Below are 26567 nucleotides of genomic sequence, written 5' to 3'. Positions count from 1 at the left end.
TATAACTATGTAGCATGCGGTGGACCATAATCTCTTTGGCATCAGTATACATGACTCACATGTCCATCGACAAGATCGTAATACAAATATTGCACTTATTGACACTAGTATTTTACTATCTTATGATCCGCTGAGCTTTTCTTAATGCGTTTGATTCGTTGTGGTCATGTAGATTAAGATAGGCTTTTCGTGTTGCTCACAAACGATCCGCTTCAGCTTCCTATAAAAATCTCATTTGAAAATCCTATTTTATTACTTTTTATCATCTTTTAATTTTTATTATAAGATATATTCTCATGAAAACTTCTTAGTAAAAATGCTTTTAGTTTTAGTATAGTTTCACTTTTTTTTTGTTTCCGTTTTTGTGCGATCTTTCCGAATTGCACCTGACAAAACTAGGTTTGTTTCTTGATTTCTAAATTTAGATTTTTTATATTTGTTTATACATAATAATCAGAGACTGAAGGAAACAAATATATTCCTTAATATGGTTTTTTTGTTTTTGGTTGTTACTCACGTATCAACTGTTTCAATAGCTATATTTCTTGTTCGTATAAACACGTTGGGCCGTATTAAACTAAAGCCCATTATTAGTTTGAGCGTCTTACCGTCGGATATTCGTGTATGCTAAGTTATCTCCTGCTATGTTCAAAATGATTTATTTAATGTGGCATATTTTGCCTGTTTATATGGCAGGATCGCATCATCTCTCGTCTCCAACAACCTTATTCACTAGATTGTATTCTAGTTGAAGCAGAATATCAGGCGAGTCATCTCACTTAATAGTATTTGCTACTTCCAGGACCAAGTAAACTCTATTGCTTTTGTTATCCTACTGCAAATTCATATTTGAAGTCATGTCATTTCACAGTATCTGATAGCTTTGTATCTTCAGAAACAATTTTCAGAGTTGGTACCTCACTCTATATAGGAAAGAAAGGAGACTCCATCTTCTTGCAAATGTCATAGCGTCTTTTATCGATTGGAGTACTCTTTTACTAACTGGAGTCAAACTCTAGTAACTTGTGACATAAGTCAGAGTAATTCTAGTAACTTGTGACATAGATAAAGTCAGAGTGACTTTAGTAACTTGTGACATAGGAAAACACAGAGTGGCTCTACCCTTTTTACCAATTTTTTTTTTGTAACTGGACTCTTTTTACATTTATAAATCGAAACCCTAAATGATTTTCTCTCTTACCATCTATAATTACCTTTAAATCACTCCCTATCGTCGCCTGGCGTTTAACATCATCGTTGTTCTTTACCCGGAGAACCAATGCATCCACATGCTTCCCGCCGCGACCGGACACCCCGAGGACCAGTTCCTCAAAGCCCTAATCACAACATAGCTCCTCCCAACGCCATGCTCGAGATTGCTGCCTCTCAACCTTACACCACCGTCCACCCTCCCCGCTTCAACTCTTTCGTCCCCGACGCTCAAATGCTATTCCACGTCCTCGGAATCTGCGACCAGCTAATGCTCACCACCACCCAGTTTCTCCGATCTTCTCCTTCCTGGCTCCCGATCGTCTCACAGCTCTACATCTCTCTCCTCTGGAACTTCACCATCCTTCGCAACTTCGTCAGTTCCAGACTAGGATCTTTCTTTCAATACTATCAAATCTTGAACGAACTCGAGTTCCTCAGTCTTGTATAGTTCCTGGTCCCTTGGTCTCTTTCTTCCAGTCCTTAGCCTCCTTTAACGGCCGCTTCTTCGACATCACTCCGATCATCCCCGAGTTCACATCCTTATGGAACGCTTCAGCGTTTCATATAAACGCTGATTACGCTAGACAGATCCCTATACCAGCCATAATCCTCGACCAGCTTCACCACTTCGCCACCAGCGACGACACTGACAGCTTTCAGTTTCAATGGTACGGTAACGTCTTCTCTCAAAGCATTCAAGAATACGAACCGCATGGTCCACAACTCTGCGGTTCACTATTCTCCACACCTCAGCAAACCGCCTCTGCTCGCGCCTTCTGGAGCTCCGTCTTCGTCGGTGCGACACGTGTCAACGCCGCCGGTGAAACCGCTCCATTCACTTCGATTCTAAACCTCTTCGGTTTCGAGAATTCTCAAACCAACTGGTTCCAGTACACATGCATTGTCATGCATAACTATTCAAAGTACGACTACGGTTCTGTCCCCTTGAGCTCGATTCTCCCGACCGAACTCGGTGCTGTCGCCGTAAGAGGCGCCCCTTCGATCAACGAAGCAACTCGAAGCTTTCTCTACCCAACCGACGCCGAGATCGAGCCGTTCACTTCGTCGAGATTCAATCCTCGCCGTCAAATACCGTTAGCAATGTCAGTCACTTTTAAGCATTGTGAAAATGACGGGCTTGGTGAAGAAGTCGAACGTTATGCTATTGTGGCTCACACTAACCTTCGGTGGCCTCTTGAGAATGGTGATCAGAACGAGTGGACTCGCGTTAACTCGTGTGTAACTCATAGAGGAGATGTTTGGTCGTTAATGTGCCATCGTTTCTCAAACCCAGTAGTCAGTCTTCACTTGCAATTAGGTCAAGTCCTCGTTTCACGCTATCATTTGCACGAGCTTTATCTTATATATTAAATATATTAAAATAAAAGTCACAACTTGATTTATACGTGATTTTTTAAAAAAATTGACCTAATATATCTATTTTTAGAAAGTCAAGTTACATTTAATATCTAATCTTATCATTTAAATTTTGGGTCTACCAAAATTTTTTATTGAGCTATCAATAATTGGATTTAAACAATAGATGATCCATTAGATTTATAGATAGAATAAACTAAATAGATATAATTTAATGTTGTAATACTATACCTCTATATGATAAATATTTAAATATTTATCGATGTTAATTTTTAAAATTATAAAGATTATTTTTTAAATAACAAAAATCATATTATCTAACAATGATTAATCTTTACTACCTTAAACCACTGAATTTTTTTTTTAAATTATATAGTTTATTTTAAAAATTAAACAAAAACTAAATGTTTAATTATTTACTCGATAATATAAATCTATGAAGCGAAAAGTTTAATTTTTTGAAAATTTTCTAAATTTGTGAAATGTTACAATATCTTTGAATATGACAATAAAACAATATTTTACTAATCTTTATATATATAGTTACGATTTTAATAATGAAATAATAATCTAAAAGATACAAATACAGTTGAAAGTTTGAAACAATTTATTCAATGAAAAAAATAAACAGTAAACTTATTATGTTTTAAAAATTGATAGACACATATATATTATAATATATATCAATTTAGAATTGAAAACAAAATATTTATATTAAAATAAATGAAAACAAAAACCCGCTCGGTTGTGCGGATCGAAATCTAGTTTAAATGATTAAAATCAGATTTTTATTAGATGGGCATGTTGGAACTCAGATTTATTCCATCTTCAAATAATATTTTTTTATAAGTTTTTTTGCACATAGTTTTCGAATAAAAGTTTACCATTAATTAATAATTTATATTTTAATTTATGTTTTAGTTTTTAAATAAAATGTAATATAGTTTAATTTAAAACATTCAAAAATTTTAATTCAAAAATACTGTACATAACATCATTCATATAGAAAGATGAATATTCAGTGAACATTTATTTATATAGATATAAATATGACTTTTTTTTGGAACACTGATATAAATATGACTATTATTATATTTATCTAGCTGAATGAGTTGAGTACATGAGTTGAGTACATGGATACATTGCATTATCAGCATACAAAAAAATCAAAAGAAAATGAATCTCTTATTTCTTTCTTCTTCCAATTACTATAGTTGTATTATTATTGATTGGATAAGGAGAAAAGAGAAACAAAAACAAGAAGAATGATGGTGATATTCCTCTGGTAGCTCATGATTGCTCTCCTCCTTTTGTTATTCAGCTAAGAAGATATACGAAAAAGGCTCAAGGGACTGACCGATGGATCAATCAATCAAATCCAAAGGACAATGTTGTTGTTTGCTGCTGCTTCATCTACCTAACTACTGGAGCAAGAGAAAGACATTGGAGTGTTTTTGAAACTCGAAACATCGAATAAATCCATGAACATTTGATCTGATATTCTAGCTTTAGCCGCTGCAAATCGCTTGTACTCATCGAAGATCGATGTCAAGCACCATTTCTGGAGTTTCCTCATGCACCCAACAAGACACCCTGTCCTATGCTGCAATATCAACATAACATTTGTTTTAAAGTCAAAAACACAGATATGATCAACTAGTCTAATTAAGGAGGAGATTTTACGCGCTTTTACATACCTTTCCTCGATTGCAATGAATCAAAAGTGGATGGTTCTTCTCATCTGAAGATTAGAAAGAAATGAAAAGACTATTAGACATATATTAGCGTGAAACATGTTTTTTTTTACATAGTATCTTTTAGGGCTTTTTATGATTCGTACCAAGAAGGACTTTAAGTGCTTCACGGATTTTATAATCTGAGATATTTACAAATGGCTCCTGCAAAAAAATAAGGAAAGATTAGATCACACAATCGATTTCTTAGCAAGTTTTAGTTTCAGCCACAAAATCAAAGAAGGTCCATCAAAAGCAGCGAATATGAAAACCAAAATGCCTTCCTATGAGGACTAGAGAGTTGTCACACCCAACATAAAGAATCTTAGCCAATAAGAAGATTAAAGTAGAGACCACAACAAACAAAATATGACTGTGGAATATTCATGCCCTTCCAGTCAAATCATTCTAACAAGATGATACAAGCCACTTTACATCGTTTTCTAGTCTAAAAAGCTTAATTGACAAGTCTATTGGAGAGAAAATTCTCATCACTACCACAACAATATATATTGGCACAATTATAATTACTTTTAGCCTTTTCTTTTCGGTTATAAAGATGATCCATATCAATTTAAAACTAGCCGCCCCATCACAAGTTCAACAAATTAAAATGTTTGGTTACTTATGGCTGCGGTAGAAATCTAAAAAGTTACACTAAGACATTTTACGATAAAGACAACTAGTTAACGACTCTACGCTCAAGTTTTTTTTTTGTTCTTCCCTCTCTTACTAACATTTCCTTGAAACGAAGAGTCATTTTACCAAAACACAAGCCACTTGAAATGAAGAGACAGGTATAGGTAGGTTTTAAATAACAGCATCTGAACTATCTATCTATCACTTTCACATTTCCAACTTTATCTAGATACATACCTACCACCAGTTCATAAGTGGATAACTTTACCACTAACACATTTTCGACGAGTCACTTTCTGCAAGTTTTCATAATCAGAACCAAAAAGTTTGAGATGTATTGTCCTTTTCAGCTACAACTTGTGCTGCCTTAAGAACCAGTTTTATTTTATTTTTTTGGTTCAAGATTGCATAAGGTATACATACCACTCATGCATCAAAGTGCACGCGCAACTAACATGAACAAGAAAACAGTATCACATAAACACAAAAGAAAAGTAAAAACTTTCAGAGTAGTGCATCTCTGACAAGAATTGAATTAAGCAACTCAGCACTTATTTGACGCAGCCCATTATCTAATTTTAAAAATATATATACAGTAAAAGGACAAAGCGGTATTATAGTTGATGAAAGGCAAGAAGAAATATACTTATCAAAAATAAAAAAGGCAAGAAGAAACAAACAATGGGGCCATGAATTTTAATGAATGGTGTACGCTTTTCTTGGGAGGTCATATAATGTGGTTTAGAATAGTCTCTTACAAGGGTCAAGTCCAAGACAAAAATCCACACACATGAAATGCCATTTTTAAGTCTAAATCATAACATGACAACGATAATGACCACTCTGAAGTGACATGAAACTAAGCGAGGATTAAAGACGAATTAGCTAGGATACATGCATATTAAGCAATTCAGATTGTGATAAGAAGGTATCATCCAAATAGTATTCAGGTTAATACCGTAGTTTTGGAATTTCCATTTGTATAGGAACCCTCTTTCTGATGCTTCCGAAGATGCAACCAAACCTCGTTCTCCAATCCTGGGAGACACTGCAAATTTAAAGATATAAACTTTAAATTCTGAGAATTCCCTTTATGTAGTTCAGGGAAAAGAGAGGTTCACTAAAAATGGAATAATTGTCACTAGGGTATCTAGAAGGGTTCTTGGGAATTCTAATATCAGTTTTTTTTTGCTCAAAAACACATTATATTGCTCTAATATAAGAGTCATTCATTAACGTGACCTTTAAGATTTGCATTGTATACTTTTCAGTTGAGCTAATAACACTTGGTAAAACAGAATTACTGAGCAAGCAAGACAATGATCAAAGTAAATGGGCATTGGGGAAAACAGAGTAGCAAGAAAGTGCCAACATAATAAAAAGCAAAAGCAGACACAAACCTTAGAGCCTTTAATGCCAAACTGGAAAAGCTTAATCCCATTGAATTTGAGGAACTGCATGTTGTTCTCAGGATACGCCTCTGGACACAACGATCTTTCACAGAAACAAGAACAAGAAAATCTTCAATAAACTATTCCTATATATATGTTTTTATTTAGAAAATATACTCAACTGATCGTAATGCTTACATGATTGAGCGAAGGCCAAGAGTCTTGAGGAAGGAGAAGTTGGTCGAGTCCGGGAATCCAGACCGGAAGATACCGTTATCGACCATCGCAAAGTTCAACGGAGGAAGCAGGCTAAGCTCGTCGCCGGTGGAAACTTCTACCAATGGTGTGGTGGTACCAGCCGACGGCGGCGGAGATACGTTGCTCCGGTGGTCAACCTTAGCTACTTCGATCGTCTGGAAGATTTTGCTTCCATCATCTTTCTCCTCCTCCTTGATAGACTTGTTCATCGTCTTCTCAATCAGTTTCATCCTCAAAACGAGTTCTGAAGATCTGTCTCTTGTCTTGTTTTTGATTTCTCGGTTTGGTTATGGAGAAGTAATGAAGATGGTAGTTATGTTTCCACAACCTTGTTGCTTTATATAGACACGCCATTGTAGAGAGAGAGTAACTTTGTTGTCGCTTTTGTAACTTTTAGAGAGATAAGAAAAGAAAAAGAACAATTTTGAGGGGATGGTGAATGAGACTTGCGTGTGTTTTTCGATTAATTAATTTTAAAAGCGTTGCATGATGTTAATTCTGTTTTGCGGGATATATGAAAATATAAATAATACTTAATTCATGTGTAAATATAAAGTATACATACGCCAAGATTCCACAACCTTTTATTTCCAGAAACAGAATATGACAAACTGGTTTACAAGTTGAGTTGGTTAATTTTTTTTTTCAGACTTTCAGTAGATAATATACGATTTCGCACGTATTATTATAATACGCTATTTTATATTTTGTTAAACTACTTATTTGAATCGCACGCCAAAGAAATACAGTTCATATTTGTGGTGATCAAGTGAAGCCGATAATTCAACATAGAACTTAAGTTGCTGGGTAAAACTACAATTTTTCTTTTTCACGACAAAAGAAATCATGAAACTGGTGACAGTAATATTGTGAGTAATTTAACACCCGAACAATAGTTTTGTAAAAAATAAAGGATGTTGTTGTCGTAGTTCGCTGACGTATCTAGGTTAGTTCTTTAAGGACCGACCCGATCGTGTCAGTATTTTGTTGTTTTTATATGCGAGTCCCTTTTAAAATTTGTAATTGCTTCTATATGTGAGTTTCCTTTTAAAATTTTATTTTCATTAATTCGTATGATTCAAGTAATCAAGTATGTTTTTGATTGGTAATTTAACAGTAACGATAAAAGATATATTAGGTATTTTGTTACTCCCTCCGTATTATATATAGTTTTAAAAAGTTAATTGTATAGAAGAACCGGCTGAAAATGTATAGCTGTGTATTTTGTAGAATAATTATGATAATATATTTTTATTTTAGGCTTAATGGTTTCCATAATCGTATGAATAGTACAATTCTCCATAAATGTTTAGCACTTACGAGTGGTTGTTCGGATACCCATTCGAGTTCAGATCGGTTATTTTGGCTTTTTGGATATTTCGGTATACAGGTATAAAACCCATTCGGATATTTTTACATTTTGGGTCGGGTTCGGTTATTTTATGTTTGGATTCGGTTATTTCGGATCGGGTTCGGATATTTAGATTTTGAAGGAAAAAATAAATTAAATTCTTCATTGTTTAAGTTTTTTTTGTATTTGAAATATATACTTTTAATTTAACTGTTTTTTATTTCTAATAGATTAGGTTTGAAGATAAAATTTGAAAAATAAAAAAACATTAAATTTAGTTGTTATTTTAAAATTTTGGATGTAACTTTTGTTAAAGTAAGAAACAAGAGCTTGATATGTATTTTAAGTGAGTATCAAATGATTTTGTCCATAATTATATGTATATTATATGATTTTGAACCATGTTCAGAATCAATATAAATATTTTGAATAAAATTAAAGAAGTAAATTAGAAATATATGGTCAAATATTCATATGTTCGATTATCTTCGGATATTCATTCGGGTTCGGATATCCAATCTCTTCTAATACAATACCTGTTCAGGTATTTTGCTATTTTGGTTCGGGTTTCAGTTCGGATTTTTCTGGTCGGGTTCAGATACGGGTTCGGATATTGGGTAAAATGCCTATCCCTAGCTACGGCCACTATTTTAAGACTGTTATTAATGTTGTGCTAATTTTCTCTTTTGTTTCACGAAATGTTTTATTTTCATGTATATATAGAAAATATAAATGATACTAGTATAATAACATTTTTTTTTGTCAACTACTAGTATAATAACATACACATATAGTTTAGTGATTTGTCCTAGTATTGTCTAGAAAGATGTGTGTAAATTATAGACGATACAAAAATGATTAATAATTAAGATATGTGAATCACAAATCATATTATCAACTCAACGACTAGATTGCATACCAACAAAACATATACAAAAGACTGAGTGGACTCGCATGAGCTCCGAATCAATAAACATGCTGCAAAGTGCAAAGGGCTCCCTCCAAATGTGCAGCTTTCCTTGTTTACATAACTTTTCTTTTGAGAATTTTGTTTACATGACTTACATTAAACATTTTTTTTTGCTCAAAGAAAACTTACATTAGACATTTTAAGAAATTTTGTAACAATATTAAATCAATGTTCATGTGGTCATTTATAATATGGACGAAAACGATGAAAAGTTCCAAGCCCGAAACAAAAAACCTATATTGGTTCAATCACTGCTCAAATGTGTTCCACTCTAATGTTTAAATAGACAAAATTTTCTAATTGGCTCAATAATTGTGCCATGCACGTCATGTTATTGTCATATACAATATTCACAACATATAAATGGAAACAAAGCAGCTATTTAAAAAACAGCTATTTAACCCTTAAAAAAATAAATAAAACTGGAGATAAAGCCAAAACTTATTAAGTATACACAGAGATATAATAACTATAGAAAAAAAAACTATAGAATCTTTTTTTCTATTCAACCGTAAGTGGTTCATAACTATAGAATCTTTTGTTATTCACTGTTGTCGTTCTTTTGTTATTAATTTAACTATTGGATTTGATCGTAGCTCGTATCTAAATAAGAATACGTAGTTTATCAATGCAATGTTATCATATTAATGAAGATAAGAACAGTTCTTCAGTTGATTTACAGAATTAAAATTTGTATATTTTAGAAGACCCAATTACAGACGAATTCCAAGCCGGTTTCTTTTTCGTCGCTTCTTTCTAAAAAAGAAGAAAAATAAAATAGCTAATGAGAAATCGAAAAGGCACATTCTGTGGAATATGCTTCAGATTTGGGAAAGGTTATTGGGCCCCGAGCTGAGCTGGCTCCACATCCCGTAATGAGCTCACCGTGTTAAAAGAATGTACAAATAAACCCTACCTAGGCGATTTTTCTATATTAAATATTTTTAAATTATAAATATACTATAATAATTTTTAAATATTTCCGTGTCTATGCATAGATATAAATATTTTTAAATTAAATATACTATAATAATTTATTATTATTTACTTTTAATTTTAAAATAATTTATAATTTATACACATTATTTATATTAATAATATTATAGTATTTTAATTATAAATATGATTTTATATATGTTATATCTAACTAGTTTTGTTGTTTTTCAATTGATTTAGTTATCATTTGGATAAATTAGATTGCATATCTGAATTCAACTGTAATATTTTTTATCTATAATTTAAAATTTTGATTAATTTCTTATTTACATTTAATTGGTTGTTGTCTTAGATATGTAAATATATTTAATGAAGATTATGTATAACTTAAGATATATTGTGCTTAGAATGAAAAAAAATTAAAGTGTTTGATTCCAAATTACATAAATTAATATAACGATAATATTCTGAAGTCTCATGCATATATATAAATTTTACAAAAGAACTAAATTGTAACAGTCGATTAATATTTTATTTTCATTTTTAATATGTTTTGAGTTGTCTTATGATTTATATTTACAAAATAAATTATTATTCTTATAAAATTATACATTTTTATCATAGTTATATCTATGATTTTAGATATAAATTTGATTAATCGAGTCACTCATATTGTGATTAAATCGAGTTACATATATTATTTTAAATTCAAAATGAAATATAATTATTTTTTTATTATAATTAAGTCAAATCAAATCAATTTTACTTATCGTTTAAATGTGCATGTATTTTCATAATATTTATCAAATTATATGTTGATGTTTTCTTAAAAAAATATTAGAAAATAAAGAGATGATCAATAGGAAATTACATGCATAAGTAGCTGATACATTTTTGAAAGCTCAGGAACACATATCAATATTTATAATAATTAAAATATTTTATAAATTCTAAATAACTTTATGCATTTGATTTATTTAACGGAAACTGAAATTTATTTTAAATAATCTTAAAACTGAGAATTCAGATTTACTTATGGTTCTATTAAGTTCTACAAACATAAAAACATAAAATTTAAAAGAAAATTTAATATTAATAAAAAAAATAACTTTAATAATGATAAAATATAATATATCTAACTCATTAAACTATTTTGTAACTATTTGATCAAACAATGTTTATTTTTTTTAAAAAAAAAATTAATATCGCTTAAAAATAAGCAGTAAACAAAATTGTGAATGTATTTGAAAATAATATTAAATAAGTAAAAAATATAATTTATCGATATTTTTTTTTCTGTAATTGAAAGATATTATAGTCAACTAAATATATGAAAAATAAATAAAACATTTCAATATTACTAATTATAAACTATTTTAGTCAATTAAACATATATCAGTTTTAATTGTTTTATGTAATCATCTACGAAAATAGATAGATATATAAAAATACTTCCATTACTTTGAATATTTTTTGTATTTTTTCAAATAATGTCTTAAAAGAAATAATATTTTTTTTTCTAATATTAAGATTATCTGTGTAAATTGTTTTGAATAAAATCACATTATATACAATTTATATTTTTCAAATAAGAAAATATAAAGTATTTTATTAATTTAAAAGTATATTTTATGTTATTGAAAAATATTTTTTAAATGTAATATTACTATTTTGTGAACTTTCGTTTTTTTACGAAATCATATCATATATACATATATTTTCGTTTTTCAATTATTTTTTTAACTTTGTGAGAAAAATTCCTTTTTATTACATGTGTATGTTTTTGGAATTTTTTAAGAGGAAATAATATTTATTTTTCTAATATCAAGATTATTTGTGTAAATTGTTTTTAATGATATCATATTATATACAAATTTATATTTTTCATCGAAGAAAATATAGATATAAAAATTTATTTTATTAATTCAAAAGTATATTTTATGTTATTTAAAAATATTTTTTAAATGTAATACTACTATTTTGTGAACTTTTTTTTTTTGTGAAATCATATTATATATACATATATTTTCGTTTTTTATTTTTTTTAACTTTATAAAAAATTTAATTTTTTATTATATGTGTATATTTTTGGAAATTTTTTAAAAGGAAACTAAATAAAAAATAAATAATAGTATTTTAAATATAAATTAATTCATTAAGAGTATCATTGTAATCAATCATCGTGAAATTTAACGTGAGAGCGACACATAGGAAAATAACTTCTTAAATAATATTATAGAGATTTTCGATTTAGCATTTTTGTTATAATTAACTTTTGTATTAATCCAAAGCTTATGTGTTAACATTAGTCCAGAAAATTGCTTCGATAAACTTGACGTCATACAATTAAGTTATGCTATAAATTTGTTAATTTTCAACCAATTTTCAACCTCATATTCCTTCTGTTTGCAAAGGACAAAATCTTTTAGAAATATAATAAAAATTTAAACTTTATGTATTTTATTAGTTAATAAAGGACAAATAATAAGCATAAAAAGCAATTGAATTTATTAAATTATTATTGAATTAAATTTATTAAAATAGTTAATCAAGCAGAGATGATTTTTTATTAAACTTCAATGGTTTTTAATATATACGTAAATCTGGAAATAATAAAAAATAAAAAGAAAATATCTCTTTATATATATGTTTATCTGAATTCATTTTGCTGGGTTTCCTATCTCAAAAAGTTCAGACCAAGGTTGTTAAAGAAACATTCATAAAACAAACCTTTAATTAAGACAGAAGATTCACAAACCAAAATTGTCGATTGACATTTAATGGTATGTGTATTGGTTTTTAACCTTTTTTTTTAAAACATTTTAATTTAGTCTCCTCTAACCAGTGATACAAAGGTCTGTATTTTTTTTTTTTGAACTATAAACTACAAAGGTCTGTGATACAAAGGTCTTTATATTCGAACGTGCTTAAACAAAGATTCAGTCTCATATATCTAAAAAGGTTTTTTTCATCAAGTGAATTATAATGCATTACATTTTGGCTCATCCCGAAACCCATTTTTGGAAGATGGGATTAGATATATCTGATAAGCTCTCGGTCCACTTTTTAAATTAGGATTGGTAATAAGACGGGTTGGGAGATAATAGAAAATAATGTGGAATGATTTTGATACAGTGACATTTCTAGAGTCATGATAATGATAATTTGCCATCGAATAATGCCTGCAACACGAAGAACTAGCTTACATACTTATGAGATAATATAATTTGTTAAAAAAAGATAATATAATGTGTTGTTATAAGGATTATCCAATATTCACGTTTCTTAAAAGCGACTAACCAGGGAGTCAAGAAAAACAGAAAAAAGCTTTGTCGTAAATTAATTGGGTTAGGGATGATGTCGTCTAGGAGGCTTTTTCAAAATTGAGATTCATTCAGCTGAGGACCCGATATTGGTATCTCTATAGAGGGTCAAACCACCTGTGGGGCTCCTACGCAAGAGACATGTTTTTTTCTTCGGTGTCCAAATTGGTTCAATCTCTCGGCCGGGCTTCTAATATAATTGACCACAGACAAATATAAACAAAAAATGAAATAATGGAATAACTTATTAACTTGTGGATAACATAACCCTTCCACAACAATTCGCGGACTATATATAAAAAAAAAACTTAGTATTGAATAAGAGACACATCACCTCATATGTTGATACCACCATTAGTTTTATGTATTCTCGTCCTTTCGATCTTTTTAGACTCTTGTAAAGAGATTCCATGACCAATTTAAATAAGGAAAATGAGTAGTTCTTATTATTACTGTTAAATATATATGTTATATTTTTAATAATGTTTTTTGTACCATTTCAAATGCATGTTTTAGATATCGTTACAACTTCGTCTTCAATATTGATTTCAAGAGTCTTGTAAAATTTAGTTGGATCAATATGAGATGCTCTAAGTTGGACTACTAGCAAAAATGTCGAAGTCTTATATTATGGTTTTTTTAATTGATAATTATTAATTTACTATACTATGAATTCCCCAAACTTTACAAATAAACGAAATTATAGAATCTAATGCCGAGTTATACTTTATTGGGAAACACCTTGAATGGTGAATGTCGGTATGTATACATAATACTATTGTAGGATTGAATTGGTCAAATGAAAAAGTTTTAGCTAAAAGAATACATTATTATAAGTTTTGATTATTGTTCCACCTCAGTGACTTAGAGCATGATTAATCCAGAGTTTTTAGGATAGGGTTTTTAACGGAAGTTAAGAAACTGTTTCTTAACTTTTAACTAAAAAAATTAAGAACCGGTTCTTAAACAAGGATTTTAAGAACCGATTTTTAACATTTTTAGTTAAAAGTTAAGAAATATTTTCCTAACTTACAATAAGAATCCCACTCTAAAAACTCTAAGTGGGAATTCATTCATATCTCTCCCATCATTTTCTGTTCTCGAGTTGGTCACTGTATGGAAGAAGAAGAGACGACGAGACGAGAAGCCGATCCAATCATTCCAACCTCTCTTCAAACCAAAAGGACAAAGATAAAAATCATATCGTATAAATATATTCTCTGTCTATCTAAATATTCTTTGTCTCCAACCATGTGAACCAATGGTAAAATACACTAGTATTCAAATATATTTATATTTAGTAGTGAAAGTTCGTTGTCTTTTAAAAAGATATTTTTTTTTTTTGATTAACCTGAGGGTATCCCAGGCCCATGGAGAAGCCCAGACTAATCCCCAAAGGGAGGTGCAACCCACGGATAGACCTTCTCTCCGGATATTCAAATGGGCCCTAAAGCATGGACCCATATCCGTGTGGAGTGTCCAGAGACATCATGAGGTAGTTCCCTCCGGCAGGGTTCGAACTCACAAACTGGGTGCAGGAAGGAGCCCGTCCTTACCATTGGGCCATGATGTTCCGGACAAATCCTTTCGTTTTATATTGGTTAAGACAACATGAAATGCAACTTTAAATCAAATACAAGTTCTGTAACATTCGATTCAAACTATAATCAGGGCTATACTTTTGAATAACATGATATTTAAAAAAGCTACCATATTTTATTTTTCTTAAAACTACCATGCTGTTTATGTTGGGATTTATTAAATCAACGTGATACTCTATATTGAATGATTAATACGATATTGTCCGTTTTGGGTCTTAGACAAGTCCGCATGGATTTACTTTTGGTTTCCTTCCAAAAGGCTTCGTACTAATTAGAGTTGAACATCTCTTTATATATTAGACAATTCTTGTCTAATTTTTTAATGTAGGATTTAGTTTGATATCTCACATTCTCCCCTTCAAACTAAGGGTCACACTCATTTCGTGTACACTTCCAGGATTATCTGACTTGATCTCTGCCACATACCTCTCATCCAAATTTCGAAGGGTACCATTCATATCTCGAAATGTATTTTAGTCTTCTTGTAGATTTTTCGTCAACCTAACTCTGATATCAATGTTGGGATTTAAAATGTGTCTTCTTGTAGATTTCTCGTGAGCAATGTTGGGATTTAAAATGTTTTAAATGGAGACTTCAAGATGAAATGGGTGAATGTTGAAGTGAGCTTGAAGTAACTTAGGGAAGAAGCTACTATTTTGCTATTGTGATATGGACTAGGAAAGTTATATTTTGAGTTGTGTTTTACTAATGAGTTTAGGAACTTAGTTTTATATATAATGAGATGCAAGAATGTTGTATAATTCGAGAGATTTGAGAGGTTTAGTTTTGAGTTATTTTATAAAGCATTGAGAGATCAATAAAGAGTTTAAGTTTGAGATAAAGATTTGATTCAATAGCTTACGGTATATATGGTTCCAAAATATTATTTCATTTTTTTTTTAAATTAAAAAGTATATAGTCATTCACCTAACTAATAATTATCACCTTATAGTTGGGCACAAAACTCCCAGTTAGATGATTATAACCGGTATTATATTTTTAAAATATACTTTGTTATATAATTTTCCGAGTTTAGCGTTTTGATTAGACAAGTGAATCTAATTATCTTTTAGATCACGGAATCCATAAATAAATACACTAATCTAAAACATTGGAATTTACTATATACGGCTGTATAAGTTAGTATTTAATAGAAAGTAAAGATTCATTTCTATATTCCGGTCACATTTCTATTGTTAGAATACATTGATTCAAACTAAAAAGTTCAAAGCTTCATTTCTAATTGTGGTCGAATTTATCGAATTGGCCTAGTAGGACCGAACTGATAACAATGCCTCATGCATCCACACACATTTACACAATTGACAAAGGAATATTAAGATTTTATATGATTTTGGAATATTTCAATGATTAATAATATAGACTTTTTTTTGTTTGTCATCTAATAATATAGACTAATAGATGAAGAAATAGGCAAAGGTAAAAGACAAATAATATTTCTTACCCTCCAACAAAAAATAACTGAGTTTCGACATTTCAAAATTAAACTCAAAAGTATTTTTGATATACGGTGACATCATGTAAATCTAGACTAAAACTCGATTCTATCTTGATAATTATTTATTTACTTATTATATATGTCTGAAATGATAAAACTGTTTTAATACGGTTATAATTTTTTTTTGTCATCAATATGGTTATTATACAGTTAAAAAAAAATGGTTATTATATATGGAATAATTTACTGTACTGACTGTTCAGCCGCAAATTGTGAAAACTATTCGTGAAGTTGGTTTTGACACTTCCTTGACTCTTATGATCTCTCGCATTTCCTTGAACTTTAACTTTCCCAGTGTCTTGGTTAAAATATCTGCTCTCTGTTTGACTCCAGCTATGTGATGCACTTCGATCAGTCCATTGTCAACACATTCACGGATGAAATGATAGCGGCGGTGAATGTGTTTGCTGCGGCCGTGAAACACTGGATTCTTTGTTAAGGCTATGGCTCATTTGTTATCAATCATGAGTGGCACCTTCTTGTACTATATTCCCGTTATCTCTTCCAAAAGATCCTGGAGCCAGATAGCTTGCTTAGCTGCATCTGTTGCTGCCATGAACTCGGCTTCACAGGAAGATAATGCGACTGTGTCTTGTTTATGAGAGCTCCATGTAATCGGACAATCTGCATAGTAGAACACATGACCAGTTGTGCTTCTTCCGTCGTCTTCATCAACATTATGTGATGCGTCACTGTAACCTTCAACTCCTACTTCACTTGAGCGTCTAAAGTTAAGACCATAAGCCAATGTTCCTTGTAGATAACGTAAGACAACCTTCAAAGCTGCTTCATGAGATGTCTTCGGTGTCTGCATGTATCTACTGAGGACTCCCACAACAAAAGAAAGATATGGTCGCGTGTGCAACAAGTATCTGAGACAGCCTATGTTCCTAATGTATTCCTTCTCATCCACATTCTTTTCTCTGTTACCTTTGGACAGTGTTAAGCCCGGGTCCATTGGAACATGAACTGCGTTGCATTCTTTCATACCTGACTCGCATAGTATCTTCATAGCATATCGCTCTTGTCTTAGTGTAATTCCTTTTGGATGCTGGACTACCTCAATCCCAAGGTAATAAGTGAACATTCCAAGATCACTCATCTCAAAGTTCTCTGCCATTCCTCTCTTGAATTTGTTCATATGATCAAGACTTGTTCCCGTAACTAGCAAGTCGTCCACGTATACTGCTACTAAGAGGACGTGTTCCTTCTCTGTTCTTCGGTAAAGTGCAGGCTCCTTCGAGCATTTAACAAAACCCAAACTTCCTAGAACCTTGTTAAGCTTCTCGTTCCAAGCACGTGGTGCTTGACGCAAACCATATAGTGCTTTCCTTAGTTTGTAGACTTTGTTCTCTTGCCCCTTTATCTCGTAGCCTTGAGGTTGACTGACGAATACTTCCTCCTTAAGATCACCATGTAAGAAGGCCGTCTTGACGTCCAAGTGGTGAATTTGCCAACCTCTTGAAGCCGCTAAAGCAATAAGAAGTCCTCTGTCTCGATACGAGCCACCGGAGCAAAAACCTCATCAAAATCAATACCATGTCTCTGTATGTAACCTTTTGCCACCAACCTAGCTTTGAATTTGTTAACACTCCCATCTGAATTGCGTTTGACTTTGAATACCCACTTAAGACCAATTTCTTTTGCACCAACATGAAGTTCAACCAACTCCCACGTCTTGTTCTTTATTATAGAGGCAATCTCATCATCACAAGCATCACACCAGACCTTTGTCTCCTTTGCTTCTTCGTAATCCCAAGGTTCATCATTCATGCTCAGAAGAAGACGTTCTCCATCGAGTTCAGCCAAGACGATGTAATCATCTAAATACGCGGGCTTTTGTCTCTCTCATGGATCTCCTTAATATAGTCTCATTGGTGTCCTCTTCCTCCTCTTCTTCTTCATAAGCTGGTGTTTCCTGTTGCTGATCACTCACAACAATCGCTTTGCTCATATCTGAGCTCTCTTCTTCAACATTATCGATTCCTCTATTTCCAAATACTCCATAAGTGACGTTGAAGGTACCTTCACTGTCTTCAGAGTTGCTTTTCCAGTTCCACATTTTGTTTTCATCGAAAATAACGTCTCTGCTCACCACTATCTTTCGGTTAGTAGGATCATACAACCTGTATGCCTTCGATCCTAGTTCTATGCCAAGATGAACCAGCATACGAGACCGACTGTCAAGCTTCTTAAGGTGTGGAGTGACTACGTTGGCGTAACTGATGCAACCAAACACTCGTATGTGAGCAACGGATGGCTTCTTCTTCTTCAAAGCTTCATACGGTGTCATAGACTCAAGCACCCGAGTTGCCACTCGATCAATCAGATAGGTAGAGTGTCGAACAGCTTCTCCCCAAAGGTAATTAGGACATTCCATCGCCTTTAATATGCTCCTTGTCATTCGCATCAGAGTCCGGTTACGTCTTTCTACTACTCCATTTTTCTGCGGAGAGTAGGGAGCCGTTAGATGTCTAACAATACCAGTCACTTCACAGTATGCTTGAAATTCGTTTGATATGAACTCACCCCCGCGATATGTCCTGAATACTTTGATAGTAGCCCCTGTTTCCTTCTCTACCACTGTCTTGAATGATTTGAACTTCTCAAATGCTTCTCCTTTCTCTCGAAGCAAGATAGACCACATATATCGAGAATAATCATCTATCAGTACGAAGATATATCTCTTGTAAGATGGTTTTTGGGGTGTGATAGGACCACAGAGGTCACCATGTATCAAGTCAAGTATTCCTTCTGCTCGATGAGAGGTTGCTTGCGGGAAGGAGCGTCTTACTTGTTTTCCAAGCATACACGCGGAACAAGTGTATTTCTCTACCTTAATGTTTGGTATCCCAATCACCAGTTCTTTCTTGATCATCGTCTTCAACGAGTCTCTTCCTACGTGCCCAAGACGTGCGTGCCATGTATCTGATCTTCTTAAAGTGGCGGCTTGTAGACACATTGGATCAACCAAATTAATGAGGACTTTGTATATTTGATTCTTTGACCTCTTAGCTCTTGTTATGAGCTTTCCGTTCTTGTCACTCAGAGTAAGATAATCATCCTTCATCCTCACATCAAAACCAGATTCAGCTGCTTGTCCAAAACTGATAATGTTGCTCCTCAAATCTGGTATATAATAGACGTCGACTAGTATCTTGTTTTCCCCATCTTTGCTACAGAATAGGATGGATCCTTTCCCTTTTATGTCTATACGAGAGTCGTCTCCAAACTGCACTTTTCCTGTAATAGACTCGTTGATTGACTTGAAATAACTCCTATTTCCGGTCATGTGGTTGCTTGCACTGTTGTCCAAGTATCAGATGTTGTCGGTGTTTGACTCGAAATCTCGTGAATTGAAATTCCTTTCGTTCAAGTATACAACTTCATTCATCATTAGTTCCTCTGCTTATGTCGTATCAATCTCCTTCTCCATAGTTTCTGTAGCTTCTTGTAGCTTTAGCAAACTATTAGGGCATGTAGAAGCATAATGGTCGTTCTTGTCGCAGCGGAAACATGTAATCTTTGACAAGTCAACTTCTCCATAGTATCTTTCGTTATATCGTCCACCGTATCGTCCTCTTCCTCTGCCTTTATTATAGTACCGTCCTCCACGTCCCCTACCGCGATAGTATCCATTGGGGTCGTGATTTGTGGAGGTAGAGTGAGAGTCAGAATTCACATACATAAGCTTTTGATTATCTTGTGTTTCTTCCTCATCCATAGCAACACGCTCCTCTAACGTCTTAATACGTCCAATGATCTATTCAAAAGAAGTGGTCTTTAGATCGATGACTTGTTCCAGGGAGGCCACGATATGTATGTACTTCCTTCGCGGAAGACCAGACAGAAACTTCTTAACGAGTTTGGTTTCTTCAATAGCCTCTCCAAGGGCTGCTGACTTTGACGAAATCTCATACATCTTTCCCACATAGTCATCAATTTTGTCACCGTCTTTCATTCGTAATCTATCAAACTCAGACATGAGAGTCTGTAGTCGAGCCTCTCAAACTCTTTCTGCCCCCATATGTCTTGATTTAACAGCTTCCCAGACCTTCTTTGCAGTGTCCAATTCTCCTACTTGCAATATGAGTGTCTCAGGTATGGACTGGAAGAGCAGTGCAATCGCTACGTTGTTCTTCTCGACATCGTTGGATTCTTCCTCAATAACATCCCAAGCTTTATGCAGCTTAAGCAAAACCTTTATCCTTATTGCCCACACAATGTAGTTTGCTGAATCCAGCATGGGACAGCTGATTGAAAGAGGTCCGCTAATCTTCGGTTTTGAGACCGTCTTAGGTCCCCCATTGTTTATCACCAAGCAATCGAACTCTGTATACTCTGATACCACGCGTAGAACTCGAATGTGAGCAAACTTAATAAGAACTTGCTTGCTTATTAATCTCTCAAGGCCTTAAAAAATACCTCAAAACTAAAGCACAACACAACTCATATATGATGCCACACTTTGACACCTATATATATAAAAACCGTAAAGCTTATCCCTCAAGCACATGACATTTAGATAACTCCTAAACATCAAGGATTTCATATTCTTCCTAATCTATATCTCGGAAATAGGAAACACATAACTTATTCTCCAAGTTATTCAAGCTTATCCAACAACTTTTATAAAATTATTCTTAAAAATTATATTTCTCAAAATTTTCCAGTATTTTTGGTTAAAACAAGCAAGCTAAATTTTAGTAGTTGTTATTTTTTCATTGAAATTTTTACAATAGCCATTTTTGTTTGACTTTTGCTATCATACTTTTTTTTTTTTTTTTTTTGTAACTGCTTTTGCTATCATACTTTAAGAATACCATAAATCAGATGTTGTTTGTTATATATATATGGAGCAAATAATTTTAAAATGATTATGGAGCAAATGATTATTGCTACTAAAACTAGGGCATAAATTTCAAATTAATTAATCAAATTATATGTGACGACCATGTTCTCAGATTATTTAAATTAACTAGAGCCGTTAAACCAGAGAAGAGTTCATAATTGTGCCCAGCATTATGGTTGATTACTAGGGTCTAGTGCCTTTTATTTATTGAAATGGTTCTTAATCAATCAACTGGGATGTCCTTACTTTATTCAAATATTCATTAGCTTTACTGATGGATGTACACATGGTTAGGTTGAGTTTAAAAATGAATGGATGTGAAAACCTAATTAAATGAGTATTGTATACCCAAACCAAACTGAACTTGAAAACTAAATCTGAAACAAAAACTTGAATTTGTATCTTGTCCGACTTACAAAAATATTGGAATAAATTTTGTATGATGGTGTTTTGATAGCAAGTATTATCCGAATCTTATCCACACTCGATTATGCATAAAACTCAAAAACTTAAAAATAAATTCAAGCAAAAGAAAAAATGAATATAAAAATTTTAATTAGAATTTAGTATTGAGAAGTTAAATAAGTACTTCAAATAATCATTTTTAAGTGAATCTGAGTAACTTCAAATTTGAAATGTCTTAGATATATTATAAAATTCTATTAGAGCTCGAAATATTATTAATCCAACTAAACTCAAACATATATAAAGTTTGAAGGAGATACAGAACACCCACAATTCAAAAATTTTAAAAACTCACCCGAACCCAAATAAAAATCCCAACGACTGTGCCTAATACCTTAACTTTTCCTTCATCTATGACAAATACTTTTTGATTCGATTTAACATAAAACGTGATTTTGGTCCGCGCGACTGTATTTTTTAAAAAATACGATACTATTTATTTTTATGTCACTATTTAGGATTATGCAAAAACTTCGAATTCGAAAAACCCAACTGATCCCAATCCGAATAAGTAGTCCAAACCCGAACCGAAATTGATTAAATATTTGAATTATTCAAAATTTTGGTATTTGAAGAACTGAAACGTAATCCGATCCGAACCGAAGTATTTTGGGTAACCAAAATAGATTTATATACTTACATATATATTTATTATTTTTAAATTTAATATATATAAAAAATCCAGAATATATATGATACTTTTAAGTTTATTTAAATACTTGAAAATATATACAAATAATCAGACGTAAATATCTACAATAGTTAAAATATACTCAAAACTCCAAAAATACTTAAATAATGATTAATTCTCTATCCAAATATTTAAACCAAACTAATTTATATGTTAAGTTAGGTACTCTGACATATGTATTCAAATTTATAAGTAATATATTATATTGTTTATAGATTTTTTAAAAATTAAAGCATATAATAAATTTTAAAAATAATTTAAATTGGTTATCCAAATCCGAACCGAATCTTCAAAGATCTGAACTGAACACGAAATCCCAAACAGACCCGAAAATGAACCCGAACGCCCACCCTTAATCACTATTATATATCCTATATGTGTCATCATAGGTTACAAAAATATATATGTGTTATCATATAATTAATTGTATTTTATACGTATCATCAAATAAGTAATCTTATAATTAATAATATTTTATACGTACAATCATATAAATAATCATATATATTATATTTTTAAATTTCAACGTGAAATATAAAAACAATAATTTAAGTTGGTGTTTGAAATTGTGCTTTGTACTATATTTTTCTTATATATGTTGAAAACATTTTTAGAATGGTTATTGGAAAATATGTTAGCAAAAATCAAATTTTGAATATATGTATATTTTGAAATGGTTTTTGATATAAAAATTATTATTTTGATTTGAATATGTATATCAAGTAACATAAGCCAATTACTTTTTAATATAATGTAATGGACTTCAAATTTTTTTAATAGCAACTTACTACTATCTATGTTTTAAAACAACATTATATTTATTTTTTTACTACTATCAATGTTGTCAAACAAAAACTCAAAGTACTTATAATAAGATAGATTTATAGAACGAGTTACCTTACAATTTCTTCCTAAGAGCATCTACGAAAAGAAACTCTATTTTGAAGTTTCCAAAACTCTATATTTGAAGTTTAAAGGGGTTCTTCTCCAAAAGCAAAACTTCAAACTCCACTTTAAAACTATTTGTATTTTATAATATGATCCTTATATTTGTCATAACTAATTTGAATTCATAAGACTTTTGTAAATAACTAGCATATATATAAACATATTACAACAATATTAATAAAATATTCTATTAAAATATAAAAATAGAAATAAAAATAAATAAATTAATATTGAACTTCAAACAAAATACCATATTATTTCATAAAATAATTTTCGTAATGCATATATGATCTATTAGTGCATTTCGAAGTAAAAATGGTTCTCCTCATTTTTACTTTGTAGATTACGAGCTAAAAGTTGTTGAAATCGGGTGATATTGATACTTGTAAATACATTAGATCGGAACAAAAAAAGTAAAAGAGAAGCATAAAATACTGCTAAAAGACTAATTACTTTTCGATGATATTAATACTCGTGAAAATATTCGATATGAACAAAAAGAATTGTACGAAAAATACATCAAAAACAACAACAACAACAACCATCTTAAGTTACACAAAAAAATTTGGACAATATTTGAAAATTTTGAAGGTTCCGGATCAAACTTACCTAGCTATTAGTGTTGTTGTAATATTTAAATTTGTGTAATAGTTATGTCTCCATGTAATATTTTTTTTTTAAAATTGTTAAGTTTCTTTTGTATATTATTGTTGTTTAAATCTAGTGTAAAATATTATAAATATTATTTTAAAGTTTTATTTAATTTTATGTGTAAAATTAAAAATCTGTAAACAAAATTTAAAATATTTATGTGATATAATTTTTTAAAGATTAAAACAATAAACAAGAAAATATTTATGAATCATAAAGGTGAAATGTGATTGTAATGACTAAAATGCAAAAAAAAAATATGAAACTTCAAAATTGAAATTTTGAGTAGTGAAACTTCAAAGTTTTGAAATGTTTTTTTGGAGATAAAAAACTTCATATCTGAAGTTATAGAGTGTCTTTTGGAGATGCTCTAAATAGCCTAATTATGATATACCATGACAATAAAAATTAGCTCCGAGTCACCCATTGCCATTTTTCTTACAAAGCTATCCACTACCGTCTACCGATTAGTCTGAGGGGGTTCCGAATTTAAAGTTAAATAATTATATGACTCGTGCTCGTGAGGATAAATTAATCAGTAGTGCTAGTTAAATGTTGTACTATTTAAATTTATACATGGAGACAAACAAAGGATACGGGTATGATTGGTAAGAGCTGTGTTTTCATTTTTCAGCTGTAGAAATATTGCTGTGATTTTTTTGGTTTTGATTCTAGATTTTTTAATTTTCAAAGTCTTTAAATTTAGGATGTAGGAAATTGTTTATGCAGAGCAATTATAAAGACATAAATTTAAGGGTCAATTTGCTCTATATTCATAATGGAGGAAAAAATAAAGAATATAGCTATACTACAGTAATATGTATTTGATGAGACATTTTCACCACCAAATTGACCATATTCTCTCTATAAACATATGGATGTGCGAGTGATAACATCCAAATAACAAAACACACTATACTATATCAGTTAAATACATAGCAATAACATATTAACAGATATAAAACATTATTATTTTACTAACTGCGAAAGAGAAAAAAAGGAACAGTAGAGGACGGAAGTGGGGAAGGAGGAAAGAGGCCAGAGGCCAGAGGGGAGGAGGAAGAGAGGGAGGACGGAGAAGCGAAGGAAGGGTAGAAAGGAGAAAGGAGGAGGGAGACAGAGAAGATGAAGAGAACGGAATAAAAAAGAGTGAAAATGAGTGAGAAAAAAGAAGAAAAAATAGTAGAGAGGAAGAATGTTATAATATATTATACTATATTTTAAATAGAATAGTATATTATATTAGTTACAATATATTAGAAATGATTATATCTGGTTTTGGAGAAAAAATACAATAAGAGAGAAATTATATAGGGCTTTTTGCAGAATTGACCTATAACTTAAAGTCAAACACAAAACTAACCTCTTTTTTTTTGAAAATTGGTTTTGCCCTATTCACCCCACAAGTTCATATAATTTACGAAAATGCCATCAATTTTTTTTTTCTTTTTTTTTTCGAAAATGACATTTTTACTCTCTCACCCTCATCATCTTCAAGTAATTACAAGATTGCCATTGTCATCAATACCACAACCACCATGAACAACCAATTTGAAGCTCTTAATGCTCCCAAAATCGATTTACCCTTCTTCTTTTTCCATTCTTGTGAACTAAACACAACATATCTCTCACTTTCTCTCCACAATGAGCTAAAAAAACCCAAGATTTTGATTCTAATTTTTTTATGGTTCATAGAGTCATAGAAGCTAACGATTCTGGATGGGTTACTTTCGTTTGTGATTCTGTGTGCTTGGAGAAGCCTTATGTATGCTAAAGAACTTATCTCACCAATTTAAGGTATGACATCGAGTTTTTTTCCAGATCTGTTCGTCAGAAAACTTACTTGGGAAGTCGTCTGGCTGTAGACAACTTACCTGGAAGTCGTCTGGTCAACGCAGAGGTTATTTTTGCAATTGACTTTGAAATCTGTAACCTGAGACGACTGAAAGTTAAGTCGTCTGTTTTTGTTTGGTTTCAAAAAAATTTCCAAAGAACCTAGACGACTTACATTTCAGTCGTCATAGGTTAGTTTTGCATTTGACTGGATAATTTCAGAAGTTTGACTTCCCCAGACGACTTACATTTCAGTCGTCTGGCGAAAATTAAAATAATAATATTTTTTTAAAAGTAGACGACTTACAGTTAAGTCGTCATAGGTTAGTTTTGCAATTGAAAAAAAAAACTTCAAAATTTAATTTTACACAGACGACTTATACTTCAGTAGTCCACGAGACGACTTACTTGTAAGTCGTCCAGGATTTTTTTCTAAGATTCTGGTCAAACCTCGTAAATCCTGGACGACTTACATTTCAGTCGTCTCGTGGACGACTGAATTATAAGTCGTCTGTATATAATTAAATCTTGAAGTTTTTTTTTCAATTGCAAAACTAACCTATGACGACTTAACTGTAAGTCGTCTACTTTTAAAAAAATATTATTATTTTAATTTTCACTAGACGACTGAAATGTAAGTCGTCCAGAAAAGTCAAACTTCTGAAATTATCCAGTCAAATGCAAAACTAACCTATGACGACTGAAATGTAAGTCGTCTAGCTTTTTTGGAGTTTTTTTTTAGCCAAACAATAGTAGACGACTTATTTTTCAGTCGTCCGAAATAACAGATTTCAAAGTCAATTGAAAAAATAACCTC

General features: G+C 31.5%; 2 protein-coding genes across 2 annotated transcripts; one reads left to right on the top strand and one right to left on the bottom strand.

The window, feature by feature from the left end:
* The first annotated feature begins 1279 nt into the window (after window positions 1–1279).
* On the top strand, window positions 1280–2583 carry LOC125586201. The gene is made up of 2 exons (XM_048756043.1): window positions 1280–1585; window positions 1690–2583. The coding sequence occupies exons 1-2, from the start codon at window positions 1280–1282 to the stop codon at window positions 2581–2583; spliced, it is 1200 nt and encodes a 399-aa protein (XP_048612000.1).
* Window positions 2584–3663: 1080 nt separating this feature from the next.
* LOC106377113 (tyrosine-protein phosphatase DSP2) lies at window positions 3664–6959 on the bottom strand. Its single transcript, XM_013817284.3, has 6 exons — window positions 6551–6959; window positions 6362–6455; window positions 5920–6009; window positions 4430–4487; window positions 4287–4330; window positions 3664–4192 (listed from the first exon to the last, which is right to left on the bottom strand). The coding sequence occupies exons 1-6, from the start codon at window positions 6838–6840 to the stop codon at window positions 4007–4009; spliced, it is 762 nt and encodes a 253-aa protein (XP_013672738.2). The 5' UTR covers window positions 6841–6959; the 3' UTR covers window positions 3664–4006.
* Window positions 6960–26567: the final 19608 nt, after the last annotated feature.

This window comes from Brassica napus, chromosome C4 (assembly GCF_020379485.1).
Source record: "Brassica napus cultivar Da-Ae chromosome C4, Da-Ae, whole genome shotgun sequence".
Taxonomy (NCBI): domain Eukaryota; kingdom Viridiplantae; phylum Streptophyta; class Magnoliopsida; order Brassicales; family Brassicaceae; genus Brassica; species Brassica napus.
This window is presented reverse-complemented; position numbering and strand designations above follow the sequence as displayed.